We start from the raw sequence: 15462 nt of genomic DNA, 5'->3' as shown, positions 1-15462 counted from the left end.
CCAGATAAAACAGGAGGTGCTGGGGGCAGGAGTGAGTCAGGTGGTTCTGAATACAGAGCATTTGACACATCATAGCCGAAAGGTGGAGAAATGCAAATGGCCGTTTGGAGGCGAGGCAAGTCGGCTTGGGATGAAACAGCCATTGTACCAGGAGAGCGCAGGCCACATGGAAAAGCGTACATATTGGGAGTCTGGATCATACCAGGATAAGCAGAAATGTGAGCTTCAGGTGGCAGAGTCAATGCTGGGGGCGGGTATGGGCCATTTGGAGAATTAGACATGTCAGCTTGGGATGAAACAGTCAGCACATTACATCGGTGTGGGTTAACTGAAGGCTGGTGCAGGGTGGTAGGAAGTGCATGGGAGTTGTTATTTGGGGCTTGGGCATGATACGATGTTGCACAGAAGCGCTGGGACAGGTGCCAGACTGGTGCCAGCTCCCTTCTGAAGGCGGCACATACTCTGTGTGTGTTGCTTGCTGCGCCATCTTTGGCCTAACAGACTGTTTAAGGTTCTCATCTCGCTGGGAGACAGTTTCACTACTCACTTCAACAGGCATGCTTATTTCAAACTGTTGGACTTTGTCCTGCTTTACTGGTAACCATGGGGTGGTCTGGAAGGGTTGCCGTAGTGGTACTTGGGGATGAGTAATTGGTCGACGAGGGGTGGTTTCAGGGGGGCCCTGCATTTCTCTTTCACTAAATTGAATCTTCTTGCAAGTGCAGCATAAAGGGTGTATGCAGTGAGCAATACACTATATGTAGTGTTTGTAAATGTAAATGTGAAAAGTAAAGTGCAGATAAATGCTGTGAGTATGTGTTGTGTATTACTGATGTTTCTTATTTTTTTTACAAAGCACTCTATCAAGAATGCAGGGCAAATAATAAAGTATTAAAGCCACCTCAATAATAAACAAAATACAAAAAACACAGTTCACAAATTTGTAGCTCAAATCAACAAATAACCACTCTTATAGTACAATATACAAGGTCCGGATAAAGTGAAACAAGAACTGAAGCAAAACTCACTTTAACTATACATTTAACACTGCTGCTTTAAAACAAAAGAAATGTAATACAATTTTCCTCTGCTTCCTCTACTTATTCATCAGAAAGCTTACTTCCATTGACGTGAAAAATAACCAACAATCCGGGTCACGGCAACAAAGATGTAACCCTCTTCGTTGATGTGCTTCCACGACTGTCTCTGCGTTGTGTTAAGTGTTCGTAGGAAAAATAGAAAGGACACCAAAGTCGCTGGTAGAATCAATGATGAGCAGCTTTCTTTTATTAGGCTTCTTTTCCACTTCAGACACTTCCCAGGAAAACAGCACTACAGCAGCCTTTTCATAAAGGAAATAGAACAGCTGAAATCACTTCAAATTGACTTCAAAATAACAATACACACAAGCCCATAATGGGAAACTACACAATTCAATTCACAGCTAACCTAATAGCAAGCTCATTGCTCACAACCGCAAACAAATGCAAAAAGGATAAACTTAACCATGTGACAAACAAAAACAGATTGTAGATATATTCAAAATAGGAATCATAAGATCAATACATGTGCAAATAAACTTAAATTCAATATAAAATACATTGAAATATACTTAGTCACATGGGATAGAGTAAACGTGCAATAATACCAGAAATGCAACACAATTTATACAAAATAATATTACATCCACATTGGAAAACTTCTAAACATCAATATATTTTCTTTACTGATAAGGATGGCTAATATTAATAAAGATTAAACAGAAATCATGGACCAACAGTGATAGACTTCCTTACCTTTTCATAAAGGAAATAGAACTGAAGGGGTCAGAAAGAGGCAACTTCCCCAATGAGACACAAAAAACAGCTCCCCCCCATGGCATGGAGAACACATTACATCTTCCCTACACATTGATGGACAGCTACACGACACACTGCAATAAAGGTTAGTTTCGATTTTGGATCTGTGTGGCTCTTTAATTATTGCTTTACAAGTTGGTCTCAAGCAAGTCAGAGCGCAAAAAGACCCTTGGAATCATTATATAAACAAGCCATTAAAATTATGGACAAAAAACCAAGGCACTATCATCACTGTGTAATTTTAGAAAAATATAACCTTTTAAACTGGGACGGTATTCATAAGTTTTTAAATCTGAATCTTATATATAAAGTGATACATGATTTGGCTCCAGCTCCTCTGGCTAAGTTCATCAGCCAAAGAAACAGCTCTGAGCGCGTTACTCGAGGCTCTGCCAGAGGGGACTGTGTCATCCCTCTGCGCAGGAGCGCTTTCAGTCGCTCGGCCTGGTCAGTGAAGGGCGCCACTGAATGGAATTTTATACCAGAGGAGGTTAGACAGCTCAATACTTATATGGCCTTTACAAAACAACTGAAACTCTGGCTTATTAACAATTATGTCTGTCAATATTAAAAGCCGATCCTATTGAGCTGTATTACATATTTAAAATTTAGGTATTATAGTTTTTTTGAAAATGTGTGTTTTATGTGTCTTATTACTGTAATAGGAACAGAGTACCTTATGTACTTTATAGTGTTATTTATAGCTAGTCAAATTCCTATACATTTGTAATGTATTTTCTTGTTTGTATTTTAATGCTTTTTACATCTTGGCCAGGGGACTACATATGAAAAATAGCCTTTTGGCTAATTCTGGCTTTTTTAACAATGTTTGTACATGTGTTTTGTTTATGTTGTTTTAAAATAAACCATTAAATCAAACCAATCAAAATTTACATAACAAGCAAATAAGTCTATAAAACAGTTGTTGTTTTAAACATTGTGTGAACATTAAAACCTGACATTGTCATAACGTTTGAAAATGGTAGAACGTTCAGACAACACAGAAACGTTCTTAGAAAATCAAGAAAACTGGACACTTTTTATGTTTGCAGAACGTTTTTGGAAACGTTGTGAACTTTTTTGAGACTGCTGATTTATTAACAACATTAGGAAAATGACTTTTAGAAAAGATTCTCCCAAAGTAAGAATTCAAAATAAAATCATAAAATAATTAAATTAATTGTATTAAAGCAACACTATTTTTTTCGACCTTTAAATAATGTCTCTAAAATTATTTCAGTGGTAGAACAACTCCTGTATAAATTTTACTGCAACCTGATTAGCCTCCTAGCTGCTACAGCCAAAAATATCGTAAGTCACTTGATCGGGTCGAAGAACACAGCCCCGCCCCTCCCTTACCTGCAGAAGAGTGTCTGATACCAGGTACTGTTGCACTTTTAAACCTCATGTGGGAACTGTAAGCCAATCTAACATGGAAAACTACATAGTTTTGCTTAAATATGTAAACAGTCATGTGATTGTTGTTAGTTTTACTTACTTTAGTTTTTTTGTTTCTTTAATCACAAGCTGCAGTCTCACAAGAACTTCATCTGCTGTATTTTTATCTCCAATAAATGATTTTAGATCAAGTTCATCCAAATGCTGCTCAGACATCAACAACACAAAAACTAAAGCTGCCCACTGTGAAGAGGAGAGTTTGGTCTTTCCTACTGATGAAGATCTCACATAATGTTGAATCTCCTGCAGCAGTGAATCATCACCCAGTTCATTCAGACAGTGAATCAGATTGATGGATTTCTCTGTAGACAGATTCTCATTCATCTTCTCTTTAATGTACTTAACAGTTTTCTCTTTCTTGTAGGAGCATCTTCTCATCTGTGTCAGTAGATCCTGTAAGAGAATCTGATTGGACTCCAGTGAAAGACCCAGAAGAAAACGCAGGAAAAGATCCAGATGTCCATTCTTACTCTGCAAAGATTCATCTACAGCTCGCTGATGTAAATTGATTAATAAATACTCTTTAAATGAATTATGTTTTATTTTGCCCAAAACTTTCGAAAACTGATTATGATCAAACACATTTCTGTTGTTGTTTGTGAAGGAGATGTGAGCATAAAGAGCTGCTAGATGTTCCTGGATGCTGAGATGAACAAAGCAGTAAACTTTCCCCTGATACAAACCAAACTCCTCTCTGAAGATCTGAGTACACAATCCTGAGTACACTGATGCTTCTGCTACATCAATGCCACACTCTCTCAGGTCTTCATCATAGAAGATCAGATTGCCTTTAACAAGCTGCTCAAAAGCCAGTTTCCCCAGTTTGAAGATCATGTCTTCATCTTTCTTCTCATAGTCCTTCTGATGTTTGATGTTTGTCTGAATGATCAGGAAGTGTGTGTACATTTGAGTGAGAGTCTTGGGGATCTCTCTTCTCTCTGCTTCACTCAACATTCTCTCTAGAACAGTGACTGAAATCCAGCAGAAGACTGGGATGTGACACATGATGTAGAGACTCCTGGATGACTTCAGGTGTGAGATGATTTGATCAGACAGACTTTCATCATCGATTCTCTTCCTGAAGTATTCCTCCTTCTGTTTATCACTGAAGCCTCGTACCTCTGTGACTCGATCAACACACTCAGAGGGGATGAGATCAGCTGCTGCTGGTCTGGAGGTGATCCAGATGAGAGCAGAGGGAAACAGATTCCCCTTGATGAGGTTTGTCAGCATCACGTCCACTGAGGTTGATTTACTTTCATCACAAAACTTCACACTGCTGTGAAAATCCAGAGACAGACGACACTCATCCAAACCATCAAAGATGAACAACACTTTATATTCATCACTGGAGATTTCCATTTCTTTTGTTTGTGGGAAGAAAAGATGAAGAAGATCTAAAAGACTGAGTGTTTCGTCCTTCATCAAATTGATCTCTCTGAAAGGAAGTGGAAATATGAGGTGGACGTCCTGATTCTCTTTCTCTTCAGCCCAGTCCAGAATGAACTTCTGTACAGAGACTGTTTTTCCAATGCCAGCGACTCCCTTTGTCAGCACACTTCTGATGTGTTTGTCTTGTTCAGGTAAAGGTTTAAAGATGTCATTACATTTGATTGGTGTCTCCTCTGTTGTTGTTCTTCTGGATTGTGTCTCAATCTGTCTCACCTCATGTTCATTACTGATCTCTCCACTTTCACTCTCTGTGATGTAGAGCTCTGTGTAGATCTCATTCAGTAGTGTTGGGTTTCTCTTATTTGATGTTACCTCATACAAACACTCAAACTTCTTCCTCAGATTTGATCTGAATGTTTTCTGATGACAATGATAACTGTAAAGAGATGCATGATACTATTACATAAAGAAGATAGAAAAACATCTAAACTAATCATAATATAATGTAAGTGATATCTGCTGAATTCTCATTAAATAACAGCATGATTCTTATACACTCTTAATTGTTCTGAGTCTGATCCAGACAATATTATTGATATTAAACAGAAGACATTCAGACAATCTGATATTAATAGACTAGTCAACAGTTTGTGAACACATATTTGAGTATATTATCATATCTTTATCTATACAGAGCTGTTGTACCTCAGACCAGGTGATGTTTCTCTGTCCTGAAATGTTATTGACTGATTACTCTTCATGGACACACAGCTGATCTCAGATGAGTCTGATCTCTTCTGCTGTAGATGTTTGTCAGATCTCTCCAGGTTTCTAAGAATTATTTGCAGTAATTAGAGCACATTTATAAATAATAATAATATAGATTAACTTGGTTTAATCTTTTCATTTAAACTGCTTTCATTATTATGGTCCAGTTACAATCTTACAGATATACTTCACTTTAGTGCTATTATTATTATTATTATTATTATTATTATTATAATTATTATTATATGATTATCATCATTCTATTAGGGAATAATTTTGAGTGCCTCCATGTACTTCATGTATTTCTGGAGAGGATTAAAGGATAGTTTGGAGTTGGAGTTTTACTTATTGCATTATTCTATTAGTAACAAAATACTTCCACATACTCCATCATAGACTGCGTTTATAATAAAGTTTGACTCTATTCATTACATTACTAAAGAAACAAACCGAGTAACTCATTTTACTTCATCCTAAACTATTAAAAACTGCTGTGCTTTTGTTGTTCTTTGCTTTTGTGTGTGTGTTTTAGTTTCTATTTCATGTGAAGCTGTTTTGAAACAATCAACAATTGTGAAAAGTGCTAAATAAATAAAATTGACTTGACATAGCGTCATTTAAATAACTTTACACAGAAATGACAAAGAATTAAAAAAATACATAAAAGTCCATTTTAAAATATCTTGCTGATAATGAGACAGCTGTTGTACCTCAGACCAGATGATGTTTCGCTGTTCTGAAATTGTATTGGTTTATGCATAGACTCATCACTCTTCATAGACAAACAGCTGATCTGAGATGAGTCTGATCTCTTCTGATGGTCTGATCTATAACACGATAATATACAGTAGATGTTTTCATTCTTAGTTTAATTTACATCAAGAAAGATATTTAAAGCTATTTGATAATCTAATTACAAATTAATTGATCATATAAACATGCAGAATGTTATTTACATTAATTAACAGTTAAAAAAAGGCAAATTTAAATTAAAGAAAGTGTGTTCCTTGTAATTCACATGTGTTTAGATAAAACATTTTGTACAGATTTGAATAAGAATAACTGACTCCTGGAGAATCATCTTCATCTCTGAATGTTTGTGAATCAGCCATGAATCATTCAGTCACATCAGTCTGATCTCCACTGATGAATCTGATCACCTCCACAGACTCTGAATTGAATGTGATTCACCTCCACAGACTCTGAATGAATCTGATTCACCTCCACAGACTCTGAATGAATCTGATTCACCTCCACAGACTCTGAATGAATCTGGGCTGCGTTTCCCGACAACGTTGTCTCTTAGCGCGCTACGAAGACTCTTAAGTTAAACCTTAACTACAGGTTTACCTTTTCTAGGCGTGTTTCCCGAACTGTACCTTTGCGGGTTTCTTAAGGTATTCCTTCTTACGTACGACGTTACCAGGTGCTGTCCACGGCGATGGTGCTGAATAGGTTGATATCGATTGCTCGACAATCAATTATTCACTTTATGTAATAGGTTTCGCTGTGTTATGAGATAGCGGTGTTGTTGATTAAATAAACATTTCAGAAATAGTTCAAGTTAAATTTATTAGGAATATCTTGTAAAAAATATTTCAAATTGCAAACAACTAAATTCAACCTTTTATTTTATATCAAACCCGTGCAAAACCCGCAATTCATTTCCAAAGTATCATGCATAAACTGCTCCAATGCATTCATTATTCCTTCACTTTAAAGGATAATTTATATTAGGGTTTCCAATAAATGCGTTGCACAGGGGAATAAGGTGGGTCGTGCAAGTCACCTGGCTTGGCTGTGCATTACACTTAAAATATATACAGTAAAAACAAATTGTTGTTCATTAATTCACGCGTTTATTGTGCTTGGACAATGGATGCGCAAGCAGCGCGTTTACAATGCGGATAACGCTTAATGGACGCATTTCTGGAGCTGCGCCTGTCTGTTTTTACCTTAAACATAACATAAAAATATATATTATATGATATATAAATATATATTATGATTGCTTTACATTTTAGCTTTGATTAGTTTTAATGTGGAAAATTTGTTGACCTTATACAAGCAGTAATCAAGTGGAGCAGTTTATTTTGAATGTTTATAAAGAATATGGCATGCAGCTGCCTCAAAGTTAGAAAACATAAAAAAACGTCGATTTAACATCAATAATAATATTTAGGAAAATCAACAATTATGATTTCGTTATGAATGTGCGCCCGTGGCATGCGATTTTACTTGATTCGTTTTACTGCAGCTAAAATAGCCGGTAAACTAAAGATATAACGGATTTGAAATGCACAAATGAACTACTAAGATTCGCTGTGTAGCTGCCTGCCATAGTTTCACCAACTCCTCCACCCAAACTCTTTTTTAATAGTTTCTTTAGCCTGTAATAATAGTTCGAAGCTGAGATTCCTTTGAAAAAAATAATTAAAAATCTAACAACCATCAGTGTAATAATGTCTAATTATCTGAATATTTTATTCTTTAAATAAAAAAATGCCTTATTTAACACGGAGTGTAGTTCAACTTTTTTTTTTACAGATATTTAGTTATATAGACTGCAATCTACACAAGCTTTTATTACAGTCATGGCCCCTAGCGGAGTCAAGTGGGATAAGGTATAGCTAAGAGTGCTCCAGACCAACCTTCCGAACGAATGACTTACAGAAGTGATACGTAACTAAGAACGTTTCGGGAAACACGTATTAACGATAAGGTACAGCTTAAGGTACAACTCAAGAACGACGTAGAGCTAAGAAGGTTTCGGGGAACGCAGCCCTGATCACCTCCACAGACTCTGAATGAATCTGATCACCTCCACAGACTCTGAATGAATCTGATCACCTCCACAGACTCTGAATGAATCTGATCTCCTCCACAGACTCTGAATGAATCTGATTCACCTCCACAGACTCTGAATGAATCTGATTCACCTCCACAGACTCTGAATTAATCTGATCACCTCCACAGACTCTGAATGAATCTGATTCACCTCCACAGACTCTGAATGAATCTGATCACCTCCACAGACTCTGAATGAATCTATGAATCATGATAGGTTTAATACTGGTTATAAATCAGCACAAAGTCTAAACCTCTGAGTCAGTAGACAAGCATGTTTTTGTGTGTGTTTTAGTTTCTATTTCATTTTAAGCTGTTTTGAAACAATCAACAATTGTGAAAAGTGCTAAATAAATAAAATTGACTTGACATAGCGTCATTTAAATAACTTTACACAGAAATTATAAAGAATTTAAAAGATACATAAAATGTATAAATCAGCACAAAGTCTCTGCACTGCTTCTGACAAAATCCATTCAGTCATTGAGCTTTAATAAATATTAGACATGTTTTAAAAACGATAATAGATGATACTGTTTAGATGAATATAAAAGTTTAATTTTACTATTACTATAAAGGTGATTTTTATTAGAAACATTGAGTCAAGTAACACTTACCTTCATCAACCTATTTCTACTCAAAGTGAACAAGTACACGTAAGTGACTTTCAACAAATGTAGACACATTAAAACTGGTGTGTAAAATGGCGAGAGGTTATAAAACACATCTGTTTATGACTAAAAGCAGTAAGAGAACAAAGTACGGTCCAAAGTCCCTTCTGTGCTGCTGCTGGTGTAAGTATAAATATATAAATGTCAGGATTATCTGATTAAAAAGGTTTATTGAATATAAAAAAAGATGAAGATAATTTGGCCAAACGTTAAATTCCAGCTGAATATTTATGTATGAATGCATATGCGTGTAAATCAATGTTTGTGTGAAATAATGAAAAATATGCACAAAAACACCTAAATAAATTAATTTTATATGAGGCACTTACTACTAGATGTACTGTATGTTATATATTTATTATATAGGCTACACACACACACACACACACACACACACACACACACACACACACACACACACACACACACACACACACACACACACACACACACACGTCTAAATGACAAAGAGAGACAGATCTCACCAATGACCTTTATTTTAAATCTTTTATTTTATTTTGCTTGTTTTTTACATTAGTAACTCAAAAAACAGACACACACACACACACACACACACACACACACACACACGTTGTGTAATATGCAAATTATCCAACCATTATAAGAAAAGTATTATAAACAATTTCATACGCAATCCTTCAGAACATTAGAAATGTGTGTTGTTATTTTATACTGCAAGTGTTGCTTTAATGCAAAGTATTATAATCACAGAGTTGAGAATATTGTTTAATAAAAGACACATATACTGTTTTGTATTAAAAAGTGAATTAGATTAGAGAGCTTTGGATACATGTATTAGACAGATTTTGATTGATTGAATACTTTATTGAACAACAACACTCAACATGAAGTGTTTAAAATTATTAAAACACAAAAAGCCCATAGCCTTATTTCCATATTGTGGTCCTTAAGATATAAAACATAATAAATACAGAACCCTTTGGTGCATGATTTGCAGAAGAGCTCGGAGACAAAGAACAAAGAAACTTTGTCATATACTGTATATATAAACATAATATTAGGGGCGCTCCTAGTAGATGTCAGAGATCAGAATCACAAACAGTCCTGAGGTATTTACAAGACTTTCAGAACAGAAGTGATGTGTTATACAGAGTTATTCCTCCTGTAGCATCATGACCAATCACTGCTAAACCCTGGATGAGTGTTTTCTGAGTAAAAGACTTGCATCTCTCCTCGTTTCCAACATAGCCTAGAGGATTCATAAGAAAATTGAGACATTATACGGTAAATTACCTTAACAGTAGACAAGCATGCACAGACATATTCCCATTGCATTTTGCCATGAACCTAACAGTGATCACAATTTCATGCTTAATTTGCACACATGGTAAGCAGTTATTGTTCACTTCATTGCAGTGTCGGATGCAGTGTAAACATTTTCTAAAATTCCTGCGATGGCTCAGAATTTGGTCTCCATTTAGTTACACCTGTATATTGAAATGAGCATAATTATATTAGTTAACATTACAAAGATAAACATTCAGCCATCCATGTCAACAGATAAATTGAATGGTATGGCACCATTTTAAACCTCTTTAATCAAAAAGAAAATGAACACCATCAAGCCAGCAAAAGGGTGCCTGTCCACCAGACTTCTGAATTTGGAACAAACCAAAGAGAGATTTAACAATACAGCATCACCCTCCTCCAGGACCACGTGATGAAGAATTTCTGAGAGGACAGCATTTGGCAACTATTGGGTATTATAAACAAACCGAAAAATTACTGCAATTTCCAAACATCACAGCCTAACCTCCCTAAATACAGAAGTGCATCGTATGGGTAATACTTAAAACATGTATAATGCATTTGCCATAAAGCTACTATAATAGTTAGTGAGGATAAAGACTTTCAGTCTCTGCTTCTGTCTTATTGAATGTGCTGTTATCATCAAGATGTTCAAGATGAATGTTCTCAGATGTTCTGCACTTCTTTTTCCTGCTGTTCTGTCTCCTACTTGAATGCTTCCTACATGGTTAATGTTCACCGCTTCTTCCTAAAAATTAAAACAAATTAGTATTATAAAAGCCTCTGACATTTCTGGGTGTCTGTCACTTTTAGACTCTTATTATGTGGTTATGATAGAGGAAGTTTAGTCTACCGTGTTGTGTAGCTTCTTCAGTCCCTTAAATGATCCAGCTTTCAATATTCATGTGTTGAGTTCATGAAGAAAAGTAAGTGACTGTTTGTTGTGTTGTGTATGTTGTATAATTTCCCTGCATTAACACGTGCTCAGTGATGAGTGAGATTATAATTAAATGATTATAGCGATAGATCAATGTTTATGCTGTAAAACACTGTAGGAAATAATAAGTTAACTGATGTGAGTCTTCTGATGTACAAGTTACAGGGACGGATTGGCAATCTGTGCGTTCTGGAAAAGTCCAGAACGGCCGTTCAATGGAGGGGCGCAGCCCGGCCGTCTGCAAAATGTCTAATAACGCAATATGAATAGCCAACAGCAGGGGCACTAATACAATCACTTATATGCTGCTACTTGTAAAAAAAAAAAACGAGAAAGAAGAGTCGGCCTACTGGCCGTGATTGGTCCACGGATTCCCGGAATTCGCGAGCCTGACCATCCACAGCCTGGTCATGATGAGGGACAGACAGAGTTAACTTCACATCAGCAAGAGGTCATGTAAGTGCCAGTAGTAGCAGGACACGTGAAATTATAATATACTGTACATCAGGGATGGGCAACTTCGGTCCTGGAGGGCCGGTGTCCTGCAGAGTTTAGCTTCAACTTGCCTCAGCACACCTGCCTAAAAGTTTCTAGTATGCTAAGTAAGACCTTAATTGGCTGCTTCAGGTGTGTTTAATTTATGGTTGGAGCTAAACTCTGCAGGACACTGGCCCTCCAGGACCGAAGTTGGCCATCCCTGCTGTACATGATATAAAAATAAATACAAATCACGTGAAAATTAACGTAATGCGCAACTACTGTTAGAGAGAGACGTGATGTGACTGTGTGCGCGCTTGCGTGTGTGTGTGTGAGAGAGAGAGAGAGAGAGGCGTGGGCGCAATTGAACAGTGAAAATGTAAAAACAATACATAGGCTATACTCTGTCATTTTGTTCATATGGGACATCATTCAAACTGCAGAGTGTTGTGTACAGTCGCAATAAGTCAAAACACGTGCTTTTGTCAAACTGTAAACTCTTGTCAAACTGTAACCTGTCATCTAACCAAAATCACACACACACAAACACCAAAGCAAAAAGTATTTATCCAACCGCACCGTCTGTGGGTGGACATTCATCGTATTGCATTGGTTTTCATTTCTTTCATTGACTTTATTGTATATGAGAGGTTGTAGGGAGCTCACATTTTCTGCTACAATGAAGGTATTGAATTAAACGAGAAAATATCAGTAATGCATTGCTACCACTCTAAACGTGCTAATATACAAGAAATGGGGCTAAATAATTGTCAAAATATTAGTTTAACCAAAAAATCCTAGCTTGCACTTTCCTCCATCAGTGTGCAGTTTTTCCTTGTCTTTTATATTTGTGTTTAGTATTGTGAAATTGGCAAAGACCTGGTGGTTGTTTGTGAAAGCTTTACAGACAAAATTAATATGGGCTAGCCATTTTCATTATTTCACAGCCTTATTATACATCAAAGTGTATGACATTGACAAAATATTAAATAACCTAGCCAGGACATCCTTGTGTCTGTTGCGCACGGCTAGCGGCGAATGGCCGGATGATGGGCCTATTTGGGAAAAAGTCCAGGGCTATTTTTTAGCCCCAGTCCGTCCCTGATAAGTTATGTAGTAACATTCATAATATTGAGTTAAAAAGAGTTAATATCGTGCTGAGGAGACCATGTGCGAGCTGTTGGTGTAGTAGCCTTGTCTGGCCAGAGGATGTCGCTGTTTTCCTTCTGTAAACCATTTTAATACAGTTTCATGCATACTGGTCAGTAAGATAGATGAAGCTCCTTATATTAAGAGTCATTTCCCTGTTTATGTAATTGTAGATTATGTTTAAAGGGGCATATTAATGTTTATTGAGATATTTATGTTTGATGATCCTGATTTGTATTATATGTGTGGATTTATTATTTACGTTGCATAGCAGTTTAAGTACTGTAACTGTTTAAATGTCAGTACCTAATGGTGATTTATTTGCCTTTTTATCAGACTATAATGACAATACTGAATATTGAAATGTTCTGAAACTCAATACAGTTAAGAGAAGAAAATACATTTCCTCGTCTTTATTTCTGTGTCCTGACCGATACACCATCCTGTTTACTAGCTGAAAACCTTAATGAACTAGCCCTATTAGATTACCTCAGTAACATAAGTTAGTAAGATTTTGGAAATGTAATAGCTTCTTACCTGTAATTGTTATAGTAAAACGAAAAAAGAATCAATAATTGATGGATATCACACAATTGGGCTTGGGAGGACATCATAGACAGATTGGACAAGAAACTTGATACGAAATGGCTCTGCTTTCCAGATCTCTGCCCAGGTTATTCTGTGTGGATCTACATGTTCCCACCTGGTCCACGCTCCTTGTTTGGACATGCCAGCCATTTTGGTATAGCGTTCTTCCTCTACCTCTGCTCGAATCTCGTCCTGAATCAATCTGCACCTCTCTTTTCCACGAGCCAGATCGTAACATGGCTTGGGAAAACAACCAAGACCCGCTCGTCTCGTTGCCACTGAGCCCACCATCGTTTTGTGCCTTAGTCAAGCCTCTGCTTTAGTGACTGCTTCCTGCGCCCCACAAGAATTCCTGCTGCTGCGACTTTTCTGTCTCTGGAGTCCCTGTACATCAACACCTTTCTGGAGCAGGTGACTTTGAACTCCTCTGTTAGTCCACTCAAAGGAAGATGCAGCTTGGTGGAATGGCTATACAGGGCAATGCTGCTCAAGGACCGAGGGAGCCCCAGCCATTTTCTGAGGAACTGGCTAATAGACTTCTCTAGATCCTCGACTGTTGATGTTGGTACCTCATAGACTAGCAGGGGCCAGAGTATTCTTGGCAAGACTCCGTGCTGCTAGATCCAGGTTCTAAATTTTCCGGGATCTGTCAATCACTGTGAGCCAGGTAGTCAGGTCGCGCTGGGTTTGTTTTATGGCAGTTGAGTCCTTCAGGGAGCTATCAAAGATCTTCCCCAGGCTCTTGACTGGTTTTTCAGTCACCGATGGAATCATGGTCTCTCCCAGGGCAAAGCGGAAACGGTCGGACACTTTACCCTTCTTTAAAACCAGAGACCTGGACTTAGTAGGCTTGAAGCTCATTCTTGCCCAGGAGATGAGCCGTTCAAGCCCCTGGAGGAGCCATCTGCACCCTGGAACTGATGTTGTCATCACTGTTAAGTCATCCATAAAGGCTCTTATAGGGGGCTGACAGGTCCCAGATCTTGACTTGGGCCCTCTGCATTCCACCTCTGCCGACTTTACAATCATGTTCATAGCCAGTGAGAAGAGAGATACGGAGATTGTGCAGCCGGTGATTATCCCCTTTTCAAGTTGATGCCAGGAGGATGTTATTTGCCCTGAAGAGACTCGCGCACTGAAGTTGTCGTAGTAATCCATGATGAGGTTGCAAATCTTGACAGGACCATGCTGTCTTACCAATGCGATTTTGACGAGCATTTTCCTCCATTTATTACTCCGATTGTAATACTATGATGTTTTCTTCAGAACTGGATATTATATATATAGATAACTGTGTATCTACTGATATGAACAAGAGCAAAATATGAAAGTGTGTTTATAAAAGCAGGGTACATATGAATGTCCATGTATACCTATAGTACAGTAGTAACATCTGAAATATCAGTATGATTGAAAACTTTACTTTTCAGGATAATTATCAGACATTAAACATTAAAAGATGTAAAGAAAACTCCGCCTCCACTGCCACCTACAAGACATTTGTGTTATTGCAGTTATTCTGCAGTGTGTCATAGACAATAGAAACATTATTCACAGTTTCTTTATTTTCTCCACTGAAATCTAAAGTGTGTGTTGAATGTGCAGATGAATGAAATGTATAAGATAACTGATGGTGCTGTTCTCAGATCAGATGCAGGGACACTGAGAAACATCATCAGCAGCACATCCGGCCTGTATCAGTGCACTGCGTCAAACATCATAGGAAAGAGCACCTGTGTCCTTAACCTGCAGGTTGTAGCACATAAGTGTGTAAGGAGAGACATTACAGACACAAAGACTGTCACATGATCAGATATGAGGTCTGATCACAGCTCTGTCTCGTATCACAGCTCAGACACAGAGTGTGGGTCTGATCACCGGCCGGCACCATCAACACGAGCGTTCTGGCTGTGATCATCTGATGTCTGCTGGTCACGCTCTTCTACTTGAGAAATAAAAACAAATATGAGGAAGATCCCAATGAGATCAGGTGACTCTTCATCATCACAATCAATTTCATTTGCTC

The 15462-nt window shown here is 37.5% G+C and overlaps 2 protein-coding genes across 2 annotated transcripts in view; both read right to left on the bottom strand.

The window, feature by feature from the left end:
- Positions 1–15462, bottom strand: part of LOC129438994 (protein NLRC3-like) — a 469470-nt gene that overhangs the window by 226609 nt on the left and 227399 nt on the right. The window lies entirely within an intron of this gene.
- LOC141361552 (protein NLRC3-like) lies at positions 3354–8853 on the bottom strand. Its single transcript, XM_073863039.1, has 5 exons — positions 8270–8853; positions 6542–6728; positions 6188–6306; positions 5415–5540; positions 3354–5145 (listed from the first exon to the last, which is right to left on the bottom strand). The coding sequence occupies exons 2-5, from the start codon at positions 6587–6589 to the stop codon at positions 3354–3356; spliced, it is 2085 nt and encodes a 694-aa protein (XP_073719140.1). The 5' UTR covers positions 6590–6728; positions 8270–8853.

The sequence above is a fragment of the Misgurnus anguillicaudatus genome, chromosome 24 (genome assembly GCF_027580225.2).
Source record: "Misgurnus anguillicaudatus chromosome 24, ASM2758022v2, whole genome shotgun sequence".
Lineage (NCBI taxonomy): Eukaryota > Metazoa > Chordata > Actinopteri > Cypriniformes > Cobitidae > Misgurnus > Misgurnus anguillicaudatus.
This window is presented reverse-complemented; position numbering and strand designations above follow the sequence as displayed.

Coding starts and splice junctions, on each gene's coding strand:
- LOC141361552 (XM_073863039.1), bottom strand. CDS start 6,589: ATGGCTGATTCACAAACATTCAGAGATGAAGATGATTCTCCAGGAGTC. Junction 5,541..6,187: donor GAAACATCATCTGGTCTGAG/GTACAACAGCTG, acceptor AATAATTCTTAG/AAACCTGGAGAGATCTGACA. Junction 5,146..5,414: donor GAAACATCACCTGGTCTGAG/GTACAACAGCTC, acceptor ATCTCTTTACAG/TTATCATTGTCATCAGAAAA.